At 36.7% G+C, this 15,002-nt stretch overlaps 1 protein-coding gene and 1 long non-coding RNA gene across 2 annotated transcripts in view; one reads left to right on the forward strand and one right to left on the reverse strand.

The window, feature by feature from the left end:
* LOC125646538 (fibril-forming collagen alpha chain-like) overlaps window positions 1–15,002 on the forward strand; it is a 283,991-nt gene that overhangs the window by 56,520 nt on the left and 212,469 nt on the right. The window contains exons 6-8 of the mRNA XM_048872886.2: window positions 1,694–1,762; window positions 11,387–11,485; window positions 13,136–13,180. Coding sequence (XP_048728843.1) covers window positions 1,694–1,762; window positions 11,387–11,485; window positions 13,136–13,180 — 213 coding nt within the window. The remainder of the gene's footprint in view (window positions 1–1,693; window positions 1,763–11,386; window positions 11,486–13,135; window positions 13,181–15,002) is intronic.
* Window positions 9,016–15,002, reverse strand: part of LOC130046761 (uncharacterized) — an 8,581-nt gene continuing 2,594 nt past the window's right edge. Inside the window, exons 2-3 of the long non-coding RNA XR_008795761.1 lie at window positions 10,025–10,451; window positions 9,016–9,257 (exon numbers count right to left, since the gene is read on the reverse strand). This is a non-coding gene — a long non-coding RNA (uncharacterized LOC130046761). The remainder of the gene's footprint in view (window positions 9,258–10,024; window positions 10,452–15,002) is intronic.

Consider the following 15,002-nt stretch of genomic DNA (forward strand, 5'->3'; position numbering starts at 1 on the left):
AGAGGTGGGCAAAATTCTGGTCTGGTTTGCTAATACTGGTGGCGCGTAGACGTCGTTGTATTGACTGACAAATGCCTCGAATGGTTCTTTCACGAATATTCTGACTCTTCCAGCAACGTTCCATTCGGTTCTTGTGCACACGTCTACCAAGCTCGTCCCAGACATGTTCAATCAGATTAAGGTCTGGGGGCATGGTGGATCAATCAAGGACATTGATGTTATTTCTTTGAAGAAATTTCCTTGTCAATCTTGAAGTACGCGCGCATTGTCCTGCTGAAAAACTAATATGTTGTCTTGTCTGTGATGCTGTATCAATGGTGCCAAACACAGGCTACATTCCATTTTACGTGCAAAAATGACCAATTGGGAGCAAACTCTTGTATTAATTGCGCTCCAAACCATCAGTACTGCGTGTGCATGAATGCTACGTAGGCTTGAACGAGACAGATTTAGCGGGGGTAGCCCCGCTAAATCTGTCTCGTTCAAGCCTACGTAGCATTCATCCACACGCAGTACTGACGTTAAATCTTGGTTCGTCAGAAAACAAGACCAGTGTCCACTGTCGGGCGCACTGCACACTGTAACAACGTTGATTGGGTTTTAATTGTAAATCTGTGTACGATCTTCTGCAGAGAATCCCATGACGTTTCAAAATTCATTAAAAACTGTTCTACGGTGAATTGCCCTAGCATGGCGTCCAATTGTGGGCCTCGCCGTCCTCACGGCAGCCGTAATCCTATTCCGTTGCCTATTGACGTTGTGTTGTCACATATGGTCGACCAGGTCTTAGGCGATCATTCATGGACCCTGTTGGCGATGATGTCGTATCAAATGTTAAAACATCTAGCTACTTCCTGCTGACCGACGACTGCTTGCACGATATAGAGTGTTCCAGTTCGCAAATCACTGCTTAAACGCGGTGCTGATTAGTTTACTCGTTCTATGTTTTCACTTCATCCATCGAAAGACTGATTACATGTAGTTCAGTTCAGTCTTGACGCTTGATCAGAATAGATTTTCCTATTGCCCACATTACACTCGATAATTTCAATATGTAGACGTTTCTTCGTTGTCAGCTTTTGTAGTATAGTTTGAGAGTTAATTTGATTTTCTATTTAGTTCATATTTTCTATGTAAATATTCTATTGTCGAGGAAGACGAAAATTTGGCAATTCACTGTTATTCGTGTTGTTGGTCATTTTTAGTACTTTTTATATTCTTATTCATTTGACCTCGAATTTACTATTAGATCTGACACTTTGGATGTTGGGTGTTGCGAGAATTTGGTATACTATCAATGATCTGAACTAAAAGAGCACAGTGTTTAAGTGCTGCTTCTATCTAAAAGAAAGACGGTAAATAAAATGAGATTTGCAAACGTATTTCAGAATTCTTGTCATCTCTAAAGAACAGCTCTTTCAATGTTTTAAATCTTATAAATTAGGTGAAACAGAATTCCTGTCAACTATGGCATTCTTTCATTCAATAACACAAAGCATCCAATAACTTACCTTCATAATCTAATTTGTACAAATGTGTCTGATGACGCTGATCAAGTTTGATGTGTGATAACGTATTGTCTGATATAGAAGGTTCTTTCACGCATGAGGATATCAATGTTTTCAAATCAGTGACAACATGTGATTTTACTAGTACATACATATAGCTGGTGATCTTTTCTTATTTCATATAGGGTGACTCGGGATCTAACGGTGGGCATGGTATCCCTGGTCCACCCGGACCACCAGGTGTACCAGATATGGTGAGTAATAAAGAATGACTCCTTCATTCATTGGCAAATCACCTAAGCTGAAAAGCCTAAATGTGCTTTTCTTCTCGAAGTTTGTCCGTCAAACATTAATCTGTCGTCTTTTTGTCGTCTGAGATTTTCAAGTTTTAGATTTCTCAAGAGCCACTGTGTGAGCTTTTCACGTTCTAGATTTCTCAAGAGCAACATGGTCAATGCCAATAAAACTTGGTGCAATGCATCATACAGTAACTTCTTCAAATCAGGCTTCATGTTTCCTTCCGACCTTAAGGGGAGATATATCAGAAATACCTGTACGTATGTATGCGTCGTTTAAGAAATCTTAAAACCAACTGAATCATGCACATGTATACGAAACTTGCTTGAAATTTCCCTTATCTACAAGGGCCTCCGTGGCCGAGTGGTTAGAGCATCGCGCTCAAAATCACACGGCCTCTCACCTCTGTCGGCGAGAGTTCGAATCCTGCTCGCGCCGGTAAGTGAGAAAGTTTCCCAGTTTACTTTCGGAAGGTCGGTGGTCTCTTCCCAGGTGCATTGTATCTGGATTCTCTCTTCCAACAACAAAAACTGGGCGCCACCATAAAACTGAAAAATTGTTGAGTGTGGCGGAAAACATCAAATCAAATCAAATCCCTTATCTACATGTAATGAAAATACGGTTTTGTTAACATTCATACATGTAAAGGTTTTCACTATATATCAGCCTATAACACTTTGATCCCCTAAATTTCTGACCCGTTCAATATCTTCTGATATTTCTTTCATATTCCTTATATAGATTTGTTAAGGAAGAACTTTTATTTCATACTATGACCTTATTCTGGCCCCATACAACCCCGGAAAACATGAATTGCCTAAAGTTGGATCTACTCTATGTCAGAAAACTTACATATAACTTTGACGTCTTCTGGCCCAGTGGTTCTTGAGAAGATTTTAGAGATTTCCCTATATACTCGCATTTGCATCTTTGATCCCCTATTGTGGCCGACCCTACATGCGGGGGCCATGATTTGAATCTGCACTAAGTCAGGAAATTTTCATGTAAATGTAAACTTTTCTGGACCATTGGTTCTTGAGGTTTTTAAATGACACCACCCTATTTTGGCATTTTCGTGATTATTTCCTTTTTGAAGAAGGGACATGTCCCTTCATTTGAACAAACTTGAATCTTCTTCACTCAAGGATGATTTGTACCAAGTTTGATTGAAATTGGCTCAGATGAGATAGAAAAGATGAAAATGTGAAAGTTTATGGATAAAGAGACGGACGACATACAAAATGTGATTAGAAAAGCTCACTTGAGCCTTCTCATCATTTGTAACTTACTATTGCAAGATAAATTAATATATTCTTTCGAAGAAATCAACTGTATACTACGTTGTTAATAGACTCTATTCACGCGTCCGCCATTGAAAGCTGAAAACGAGGCTGACCTGACTACGGCCTTACAGAAGTCGGTCAGCGTGGGCGCGATCTCTGGAATATGAACAATGTGATCACTACTACGTAGGTCAGCAGTTCTCAGGTCCTACAGAAATCACTTTTAAAAGGATATAGCAACTTTGCAGATGGTTAGGTGCACGATATTGAAGGTTTGTTTATGTGTTTCGACGGCCTCACCGGCGGCATAATGAAACTCTTTACTTTGCATACGTTATAACCATTGCAATTTCTTGAATGACAGACAATATTGAATAAACATACACCATATCTAGAGTAGGGAATGCATATCAGTGATCATTTATACAAAATCTAGCGAAAAGAAAGTGTATTTCTCCTTATACTACAACCACAATATGCGATGTGCGAAAACGTAAGTGTGCGTGGTTTAGGATTTCGATCAGCTGTTTTAGATTTGTAAAGATTTAAATCAGGAACCAATTACCATAGTTTACTGAAAATATCTATGCAATGTCTCGCAAATTTTTTTTCCATATATTTCATATTCTGATAAAATATGTACTAATTCTCCATCCCCCATATAAAGAAAAACTATCCTTTGCAATCTTTGTGTCTATATTCAACTATACATGTATCTATATGGCTTTATATTCTCAAAGAAAATATGCATGTATTATATATATATAAAGTTAGCTATCAAGTTTAATCAGTTCATCTGAATTTTCTTATAAAGCTATTCAAGCAGAGAGATGTTATATATGTCTCTTATTAAAGTAAAGAGATTATATATATTTAACTAATATATATAATACAGACCTGAAAATAGATATGTATTGTATAGATGGGCATGTACATATAAAGTCGTTGATTATTTTTAATCTGACATACATGTACACAACAGTGGCCACTGACGGATTTAGAGGGACACCTGTCACCCCCCCCCCCCCCCCCCCCCCCCCGTCTATATATTCGCCACAAATTTAGAAGATAGTGAGTAAAAGATTTGGCATACAAAATGACTTAGTATTTAGGCTACAGCACTTAATCAAACCAGAGTTTCTTGTGTATATATATATATATATATATATATATATATATATAAGCACTAAAGTTCCAACAACACCCGATACCTCAAAGTGTCGGATCCACAACGTGGATACAAGGTCAAATACAAAAAATTATACAAAGCCAACGACACGAACGAGATTGTCAAATTTTCGGGACGACCCGTCCCTTCTTCAGGACAAACGAAAACAATTACATAATGTGGTCAATATCAACAGAGCATAATAACAAAAACTACATATAAATACATCTAGCACTACAACTACACTAATCTACAAACGTATTTACAACGCAGACTACATGTTTTTGGTCTTTAGGCTTGCCAATCAATGTTAAAAGTGGAGCGAATTAGGACATGCCTTATTCGTCCAAAGAACTGATCCAAAATGTCCGAAAAGAAAAACAATAAACTTACTTAATCTCAAGTGGAACGAGTTAACCCAATTACGTTGACAAATAGTAAAGCTAACTCGTACCCAGAGAGATTCTATTTTAACCATGCATAATTTATAAAAGATAATAATAAGTAACAAATACAAAAAAAATAAATAAATAGTAAATAAATAAATAAATGAAAATAAGCTATGTAAACGAAGTAAGAGATGAACAAAGTTTGAGAGAAAGATAATGTAAACAACAAGTTTGAATAAGTTAACAAAATGGACCAACTCCAAACAAAAACAAAGATTAGGCAGCCCAGGAAATTGAATCAACATCAGACATTCCCGTGCTGATCATGTCTAGGGTAGATGTGTAAAAAAAAACCCACAGAATCACGGAAACTGATAAATGGGTTTTACATGTAAGCAATCGGTTATGAAGTTCAAATTTTTAAAAAAAAAGATGGACTGATTGTAAACAGAATTGAAAAGAAAAAAAAAAGTGTTCAAAAAAGGTCATAGTACCACTGTTAGGGACATGATCAGACGAGTAGGTCTAGATGAAGCTTAAAATCTAGTAAGGGTTTAGCCCGTATTCATCCTCGTGAAGTCAGTAGGTTTGTTGATACCATGCGGTTCAAATGACTTCAACCTGTGCATCCAGAATTTTTCCTTCTGCTTTCTTTCGGTATCTGACCAACTAGGGTCATGATCAATAACCACTACTGTCATGTCCTCCCATCGGTGGTTATTGCCATTGAAATGTGTTGCTACTGGCAAATCTTTTTTGGTTCTGATGGAGGACCGGTGGTTGTTGACCCGTCTGCGAAGGTCTGTTGTTTCTCCTATGTACTGCTTCTGGCAGACATCGCAACTGATGAGATAGATGCAGTTATTGGTTTTGCAGGAAAAGTTTCCCAATATTTTATAACTGCGACCCGTGACAGGACTGCTAAAACCCTCAGTGTCTGAGCTATATTTGCATAATTGACATCTGAGGTCTGAGCATATTTTGAAACCTCCATTGGGTAAAGGGTTATCCAGTTTGGTCCTATCATGTCCTTCAGGTTTCTGGGACGCCTGAAGGATGCCATCGGTGGTTCCTTAAAAACACCAGCCATTCGTTTGTTGGCATGCAGAATGGGCAGGTGTTTCTTCAGAATACCGTTGATGTTCTTGAGGGCGGGATGATACGTAGTGACCAATGGGACCCTGTCATTCTGAGGTTTTTCTTTATACTGGAGGAGGGACTGTCGGTCCTGTAGTGACATCTCATCAATCGTGGATTGTACCTTGCAAGGATCAAATCCTCTGTTAGTGATATATATATATATATATATATATATATATATATATATATATATATATTGTGTGCGTGTGTATGTGTGAAACGTTCTACCATTTTTCTGTGCGTCCACCGTGCACTCCCCGTTCACAGTTTTGCGTTCACAAACCGCTCGCGTTCACCGTTCACAAAACTTTCACCGTGCGTTCAGTCTTTTGTCTTTGTATTGCCATCAACGTGAAAGGATCAGTTTTGATACAGAGGCTAACATGAAAGAAAAAACCGCGTGCGTGCGCAAGAGTGGAAGGAAATCAAGTACAAAATGTCTGGATCATCAACTGTAAAAATTCAAAGAAAACTCCAGTCCACTCACTAATTCTTTACATCGAGACAAGGCATGTTATATGCATGTAGAAAATTTGACTGTTGTATTAAGTATGTACGATGTATTTCATATATCAGTGTTCGTAATAATAGTAATAAGTTTGTACTTGCATAAATTCTGGGATTATTGCTTCGGGTCGATATAGTTCCGATGAAATGAATGACACAAAATCTGAATGTTAATATATGCGGGAAATAAACTTTTTATACTGTTTAGGAACGCGAAGGTGTTGACACGGGGTACCATGCATGCATCGTTTCTCCTTAAACATATTAAATGCAGTCCGGAATAATTTATAACTGAGCAACTGCTGTTTTTTTCAAAAAGGTTCAAAGTCAATCGAGCATAAAATCAGTAAAATAAAGCAAAGTCAACAGTGCTGTTATCATAATTCATAACAACTTTTATTGAAGAGGTAATATCAAGGGGACCGGAACCTAACTTTTCTCATAATCCACCAACTACAACCAACTATAGTCCAGTTGGACATGTCATTACTGGTGATGTTGATATAGTTGAAAATGAGGACCTCAAACCACTTATTCTAAAAGGTCCTAAATACAGAGAACCTCGGTCTTTTAATTGGCGACAGAACTTCATCTCTATTATGAATTCTGTCGAAAATTATGCCAGACGATGGGCTAAATATGAAAAAGAACTTGATACATTGTCAGAATGGGTTAAAAGCATTAGAGGAATATCAAAATCTCGCATTAGACATATTAAAACAAAAGTACGTACCATCTATTGATTAATAAACCAGAAGTGATAAAAGAATTAGAAAGGTTACATGAGGAATATGTTTTGGTTCCAGCTGACAAAGCTAGTAACAACAATGTCTTTGTTTGTAAGGCTCATTATTACAACTGTATTTTAAACGAACTTGGCATTAATTCCACTTTTGGTAATCGTACTTGTACTCTAACTGCCCCTTCAAAAGATGAAATTCTTCAAAATCATGCTTCAGTTTTAGACACATTTAATATCCCAGTCAATGGGTCGTATGAATATGAGCTACCATACCTATACTGGATTCCTAAACTACTTAAAAACCCTTACAAAGAAAGATACATTGCTGGATCCAGTAAGTGCTCTACCAAGCCCCTATCTTTGCTCCTCACTAAAATATTAACAGCTGTGAAGGAGAAACTTCAAACGTACTGTGCTACTATATATGTCAGAAGTGGTGTTAATCAAATGTGGATTCTAAAAAATTCAAAAGAACTTTTAGTAATCTTGAAATCCAAAAACCTTCCCCAAATCAATAACATCAAAGACTTTTCAACACTATCCATCACAATTCCTCACGATAAATTGAAGACTAGACTTTTGACATTATAGACAGTTGCTTCTTCAACAAAAATCGGAAAAGGATATATTCATATCTAGTGATCAGTCATCCAAAATATTACTTTGTTAAACACCATGTCTGATTCCACGCACAAGTACTTTGAAGTTGAAACAAAAAATATGCTCGAGTTCCTCACTGACAATATCGTCGTGGTCTTTGGTGATCAGGTCTTCCAACAGTCTGTTGGAATTCCCATGGGCATGGATTGTGTCCCTTTATTAGCTGACTTGTTTCCATATTCATATGAAGCAGAATTTACTTTTCTTAAAAAACTACATGAGAAGAGAAAATATCTTGCTGTGGCCTTCAATTCGACATTTAGATATATCGACGACGTTTCGGCTATTAGCAATAATAACTGTCATTTCATATGTCGATTCGATATATCCATATGAGCTCGAAATTAAAGACAGCACAGAGTCGCCCACTTCTGCTTCATACTTAGATATTTTATTGAAAGTAGACATTAACGGCAAACTGACAACTCAACTGTATGACAAACGGGATGATTTCAGTTTCTCCATCGTAAACTTCCCATATTTATGTAGCAATATTCCATTATCGCCTGCATATGGTGTTTATGTCTCTCAACTGATTCGATACGCAAGACCTTGTTCTCCGTATAGTCAGTTTTTAAATCGAGGCAAGCTACTGACAAACAAGTTGATGGTACAGGGGTTTCAACAGTCTCGACTGAAGTCAGCATTTCGCAAATTATATGGTCATTATAACGATCTAGTTCCTCAATACAATTTATCATTAGGTCAAATGCTGTCTGACATGTTTCATACCGATTGTTAGGCCGTTGTTGGCACACTGATTTTGACTATGGATAACTTCGTTTCCTGATTCCACCTCTGGTGTGTCCAGGGGTCCGTGTTTGCCCAAGTATCTATTTTGTATTGCTTATAGGAGTTATGATTGATTAATATTTTCCGTCACACTCAACAATTTTTCAGTTATCTGGTGGCACCCAGTTTTTATTGGTGGAAGAGAGACCCCAGATACAATGTACCTGGGAAGAGACCACCGACCTTCCGAAAGTAAACTGGGAAACTTTCTCACTTACCAGCGCGAGCGGGATTCGAACCCGCGCCGACAGAGGTGAGAGGCCGTATGATTTTGAGCGCGATGCTCTAACCACTCGGCCACGGAGGCCCCTTATAGGAATTATGAGATTAATCACTGATCGTTATCATCACCTTTTATTCTACCAATAGGAAATAATTTACAAGTCTAACCCCCTCACCCATTTCAGTTTTGACTTTGTGTGATTGAGTATTACAATCGCTGCCGTAACAGATATATGTCATTTACAAGGGTAGTGACTGTTCCATCACAACCCCAGACATCCGCGTCCGATTTTTAAAATTTCTAGACCCACTTTAAATGTTGTTTGAAATATAAAAGCCGAAACATTATTTTAAACAACAATTTGAGACCAAAGACATTATTCTGGATCATCCACGAAAACAGTAACTTTATTTCTTTCAAACCATTGACATTCTGCAAACAACAATGTACATGTCTTAAACAGCAGATATCCTGAACTACTTTACCTACCAGTATTTCCACTACATATTCTCAAAATGTTTGGAGCTCACAAAGATGGATTGGGATATCTACAAAATATTTGAGAGAATGAATATATCTTAAATTGTCAAATGTTTTTTGATACAGTGTACATACTATGCAGGATTCTCAATAAGTTTAGAAGTAGCAGGAATTGAAAAAGGCGTCAAATATGTGAGCGCTTAAGGGGGTCCATCATGCTTTTTTAATAGTTGAAATTAGAAGGTAGTAGGAGGCATTGCCTTGTCTTAGACACTATATCATCACATTGGAAAAAAATAGTAAAATGTCCTAATGTTTTTCAGACTATTATTATAATACATCAATATTTGATTCGAAATTTTCAAAAAAGTCACTTGCATAACTTTCTCTTATCCATTCCCCTATTTCGTACATTTATGATGTACGAATAATGAAATGCTTAATAAAAATTAAACATTTCATTACCATACCCTGAGGTGCTGTCACTTACATTTGAAAGTAGGGAGTGAGTGACTTGATGCGATGAGGGCGACAGATCCTTTAGAGGGGGGGGGGGGGGGTGATCTTTGCCTTCGGCAAATCCGGATGTTTCTCAAAACGTATCAATTAAATGATATATAAGAGAGAGTGTGCGACTCCCCTTGCACACCTGACACATTTTCAATGCGATTTTCATCGCACTGGAGCAAGAAATTCAAAACATTTACAATGCCAAAAATCAATAAAAATGTACAAAACGTACTTCGAATTCTATTTAAGGTAGATGTCTTATACAGAATTTTTTGTAATCTTTCGAAAAACTATCAATCCTGCTTCAGACATGTGAAAATCTTACATTAGAGTTGGGGCCTTCGTCGCCTCTCTAGTCATTAGAATCCAAGCTTTCTGAACAGATGAAACCTTTGGAAAAGAATGGAACGATGTTGCAGTGCCCCGATGACTATCCTCGTCACACTGTGGGGCACAATAATTAGCCACTGAGCCTGTTTTCCATTTTAAGCATGTATCCTCCATTTCTCGCATCCACACGCACATGTGAATACAACGTCGTTTTGAAAACTAACTTCATCGCGCGCGTGAATAGAGTCTATTCATTTAGTTGGCATGGTGGAGTTTCTCTCAAATGTACAGGGTAATGAAATGAATCACCTAGTAGTTAATGTGATCATTCAGCCGTATTTTTGGTGTGACGGTGCTGTATTTTCAAGTTCTTGAGGTTTTCTCTGTTTGTGCCCAGTATCCATCCGAGCACATCATTGTTCCTGACAGAAAAAAGGAAATTGTTTGGATTATTCCATCTGATGGTGCATTCCTTTGTCGAGTGTATTTAACGACATTGTTTTTTCCAGATTAATGTCATTGTTGGAGCATAATGTGCTATATAATCTTAATTGGGTCAATTTACGCTTTATAATCCGCTAAAAATAAATTCATTCCTAGTTAAATGCAAAAATAAAAACGTACTAGTCGAGCCGTGAAGGTAGCCATATTGGTTCCACGGAGCATGTAATTTAGACATGTTTATCGTTGAAACCGTAGTTATTGAAGGTGGAGTTTATTATTCATTACAGAAAATAGCTGTAGTCTATGCATGTAATACATATCTAACTGCTTTTTTAAAGATCGACTTTGAAGTCGTTCCAGCTGAGATTGAATTGTTTAGTCAAAACAAGTCTTCAAACATCAGAAAATGTGATAATTTGCGGCTTTTGATTTTATGATTTATTTTATTACATCAAAACCTATCTTTGCATGCATGCAAAATTGACGCCAATATTAAATCCGATACAGTAAAGTATCATCAGAATCCACCAATAAATGTGACGTGACGTTATCTGATAATGCTCCATTTTTTTCGTATTTCAAAATGAACAGGTCAGACTTTACAAATGTTTGATATATCAATTCGAATATGATATCTTTCTTTTAAGCAATTATTCGAATAATGACCGAATAGTTAGAGCATCGCGCTCAAAATCACACGGCCTCTCACCTCTGGTCGGCGCGGGTTCGAATCCCGATCGCGCCGGTAAGTGAGAAAGTTTCCCAGTTAACTTTCGGAAGGTCGGTGGTCTCTTCCCAGGTATATTGTATCTGGGTTCTCTCTTCCACCAATAAAAACTGGGTGCCACCAGATAACTGTGGCGGAAAACATAATCAATCAAAATATATAATATTTGATTTTTCTATTTTACAGTCTGCTGACCAGGCCTATGCTAACTACTACGCTGCAGTTTATGGACCACAATATAAGGCTGGTGGTGCACAAAGACCACAGTACATGACTGCTAATATGGTAAAATATATCCAAAGTACTATTATTATTATGAATCATTTCCCTTGGAATGAGTAATCGTATTTGTTTTCCTAACCGTTTTAAGCGTACATGATTGTATATACCATAATGTGCATGTACCACTAAACATTTCAAGAAACATGAAGATTGCTCCCATTGTCAACCGACATTTCCATTACTGATTGGAAGGTTGTTGTTCGAATCGTTTTCAGATTCTATTGATTTTAATAGTTCAAACTCTGAAAATTATCACATATATTTCATCATGTACTTTCGAAGAGAGTATTCTTTCATAAATCGCGATTTTTTTTTTTTTTGGCTGATGTTTACTAAATGTTAGGATCTAATTATTTGTCATATATGAATTTATATAAAATACTTTATATACTTAACTACTTTTATTAACTTTGGTAGTGTAACGTTTCGTCCGTCAATGACTTGGGTTACAATAATTTTATGCGTGGGTCTCCTGTTTCTGAGATCTACCTTGAATCATTTAAAACCAAACACGAGATGGGCTTTAATTAATACATATATATTTAATGAAATAATAAATTATGATAATATATATAAAACATCAAATGTGGGAAACCCGAATAGAATATAAAGTTAACCGGGTTCGATGGGATACCCGGATAGATGCAACAGTACAGCCGGATCAAAGACTACTAATCACAAAAGGGTGGCACCAAATCCTAGCCGGGTAATACACTACCATAGTGATAATTGATTAATTACCATCCTCTTGGACTCTTCAGGCTCCATTCTATAGTGAGAAGTGTATCTTAAGTCTCTCTCTTCTCTTCTCTCTACTTGGTCTCAAATGCCTGGCTTTTATAGCAAACGGTTGAAGAGGGCCGAATTACAGCACGAGCGACTCTCGTGGTACCGCATATTTTAGCGCCATATTTGATTTATTCAGTTTGGGAATAAGTTGTGTTATGGATATATCATGGGGTATAGGATGGTACAAATGTAAGGGAAACACTTAGGAAATGATGCCAGTGTTATGTCAGGTAAGGATGCCAAGTAAAATCTCTTATTTATTAAGGACTGCTGTTGCCTTGTACTTCGCATCGAGGAAATTCGGGTTCCCGTATATAAATATGAATGTACAAAGATTCTTTACATATTTAAGTAGATCAGATGATGTTAATACATATCTTATTATTGATAGTTGCACATAATCTAATTTTGGACTAGCCGTTACAGTAGTAACTCATAAATGTTATCCCCATTTCTCTATCGAAGTGTCTTTGTGTATATCTAAATCTTAAAAATAAAACAACAAAAATAACAGACACCTGAATTCTCTGTCAATGTTTCACAAAGTATCACCGAAGAATTCTCATCTTGCTTTTGTGCAAAGCCGTTGTTTACTTTCAATTGACTTTCTCATACATGTAAGGGACCATTCTGATATACATAAGGGACGATTTCAAGGCTGAATGATCAGATATAAAACAAAGTAAACAGTAAATGAACATTTATTAATCAGATTTATTCACATGAAGCTTTTAACAATGTTATTCCGAAATTGTTCTGAATACACTGGTACAGATCTATTTACTTCAGCATTCAATGTTTGTTATCTTAATTGAAATTTGACAAGTATGTTTATACTGATTATGTCTTGCATATAACTTATAGGGACCTTATGGACCACGTGGACCAATCGGGCCAACAGGACCACAGGTAGGCTTTAATGGGCTTTTTACAATGTACATTCGTATGTAAATTGAGTCCAAGGCACTTCTATTATGCATGCACATAAGTATATCCCAGAAATGTTTACTTCAATGAAATGATATAGTAAAGCAAGGTGTATAGGTGAAATATTCTTTGCAAACTTAATGAACTTCTGTCATTGAAGAGTTCTACTCAACCTCACCCCTCGAATTACCATTACGATGTTTTGTCATCGTGCGCCGCCCGTCAAGTATAATTGACATTTCAACATTTTCAAGTTCTCGGATACCACGTGAACAATTCTTTATAAATTTGGTGTACAGAATATAGGCAAGGGTAAGGGCAACAAATTCTGTGAATTTTGTGAAGGGCTAAAATCCCAAATGGTGCAATGTTTAATAATCAGCATAATAGTGATTTCATATGCATAATTTTCTTTTGACTACAAACGTGTTCTTGACTCATGGACATCGAACAACAAAACTGATGTGATCAAGAATATTTCTACAAGAATCGTGAAATTAAGACTCGGATGACGGGTCTACAGCTCATAGAGTGAAATCCATTATTTCGTATTATGTAATAAAGACTGGTGGCCATCAAACAGCCACATAGAATGCAGAGTAATATTGGTAGCCTCTACCATGATTGTAAAACTGAGTCGGGGATAGTGAAAATATATTAATCTATGAAAGTTTTCTTATCCCTGACTAAACAAACTAGATACACAATCATAGCCCGGGACAACAAAGTTTAAGTGGTTTATAGAAATATTTCTGACATGGTGTCGTTTTACTTGTTAGCTGTCTGTTTATCTGCCTATATTCTGTATTTCGAGGGTGCGGTGACCCCTAAGGAGATTTAGTGTTTTCTTGAAAGTTTACAATTGGAAACAAATGGAATTGGATCTTTGACCTTGGAAATTAGGTAAAGATCAAGGTCATCAAAAATACGAAAAATATTGCATCTCTTTTACCTCTTCAGCGTAAACGATATCCTAAAGATACATAATGTGGGATAGGGAAATTCCACGGAGAGGACAAGATTCGCAGTCTAGGACGAGGCTCTTTATGCATAAACAATCATATCTCTGATTTCAATGCATCATATAATGACTATGAACTTTGACCCTTCTGGGAACTTAGGTGACTTGCATTAATGGTAAGAACACAAAACCTTCAGATATTTAGCTTATCAAATTCAAAAGTCAGGGTCTTACTTGAAGGAATCCGAAAGTCCTTAAATGCCCATGAAGGTTCGTAATATTTTTTATAAAAAGTTGAAACTTTAAGTCGTGAAAATATGGGGTCAACTAAAATGAGTATTTTCACCTTGAAAATGCAGTAAAGACCAAATGTCGTACGTAGTCAACTATAGATAGTGAAATTCAACATAAGGGTACTCAAAAGGTATGATTTGTCTTAGAAGGGACTTTGTAAATGACTGCAATTCTTTCATTTACTTTTTAATTGATGATTATTCTAAACTTAAAATCATAGAGACACGAAACCTTCGCCAATGAATTCATTTTCAAACAATTTTTCAGTGAGAGTTGAACCCAAAGAATTTCATAATCCCTAGTAGTATTTATTACCCCTGAAAGTATGTATAATTTTTATGCAACCGAGATGGAAGTCTCGAAGATATATTGTTTTTTGTCCTCTCCATCAATTCTGTAATTCCGTAATTCTGTCTGAAACTTTAACCTTGCTAATAACTTTTGAAAGTAAGTGCTAGAGCTTTGATATTTCATATGAGTATTCCTTGTGACAAAACCTTTCCGAGGGTACCAACATCTTAGACCCTGTGACTTTGACCTTGGAGTTTG

This window comes from Ostrea edulis, chromosome 6 (assembly GCF_947568905.1).
Source record: "Ostrea edulis chromosome 6, xbOstEdul1.1, whole genome shotgun sequence".
Taxonomy (NCBI): domain Eukaryota; kingdom Metazoa; phylum Mollusca; class Bivalvia; order Ostreida; family Ostreidae; genus Ostrea; species Ostrea edulis.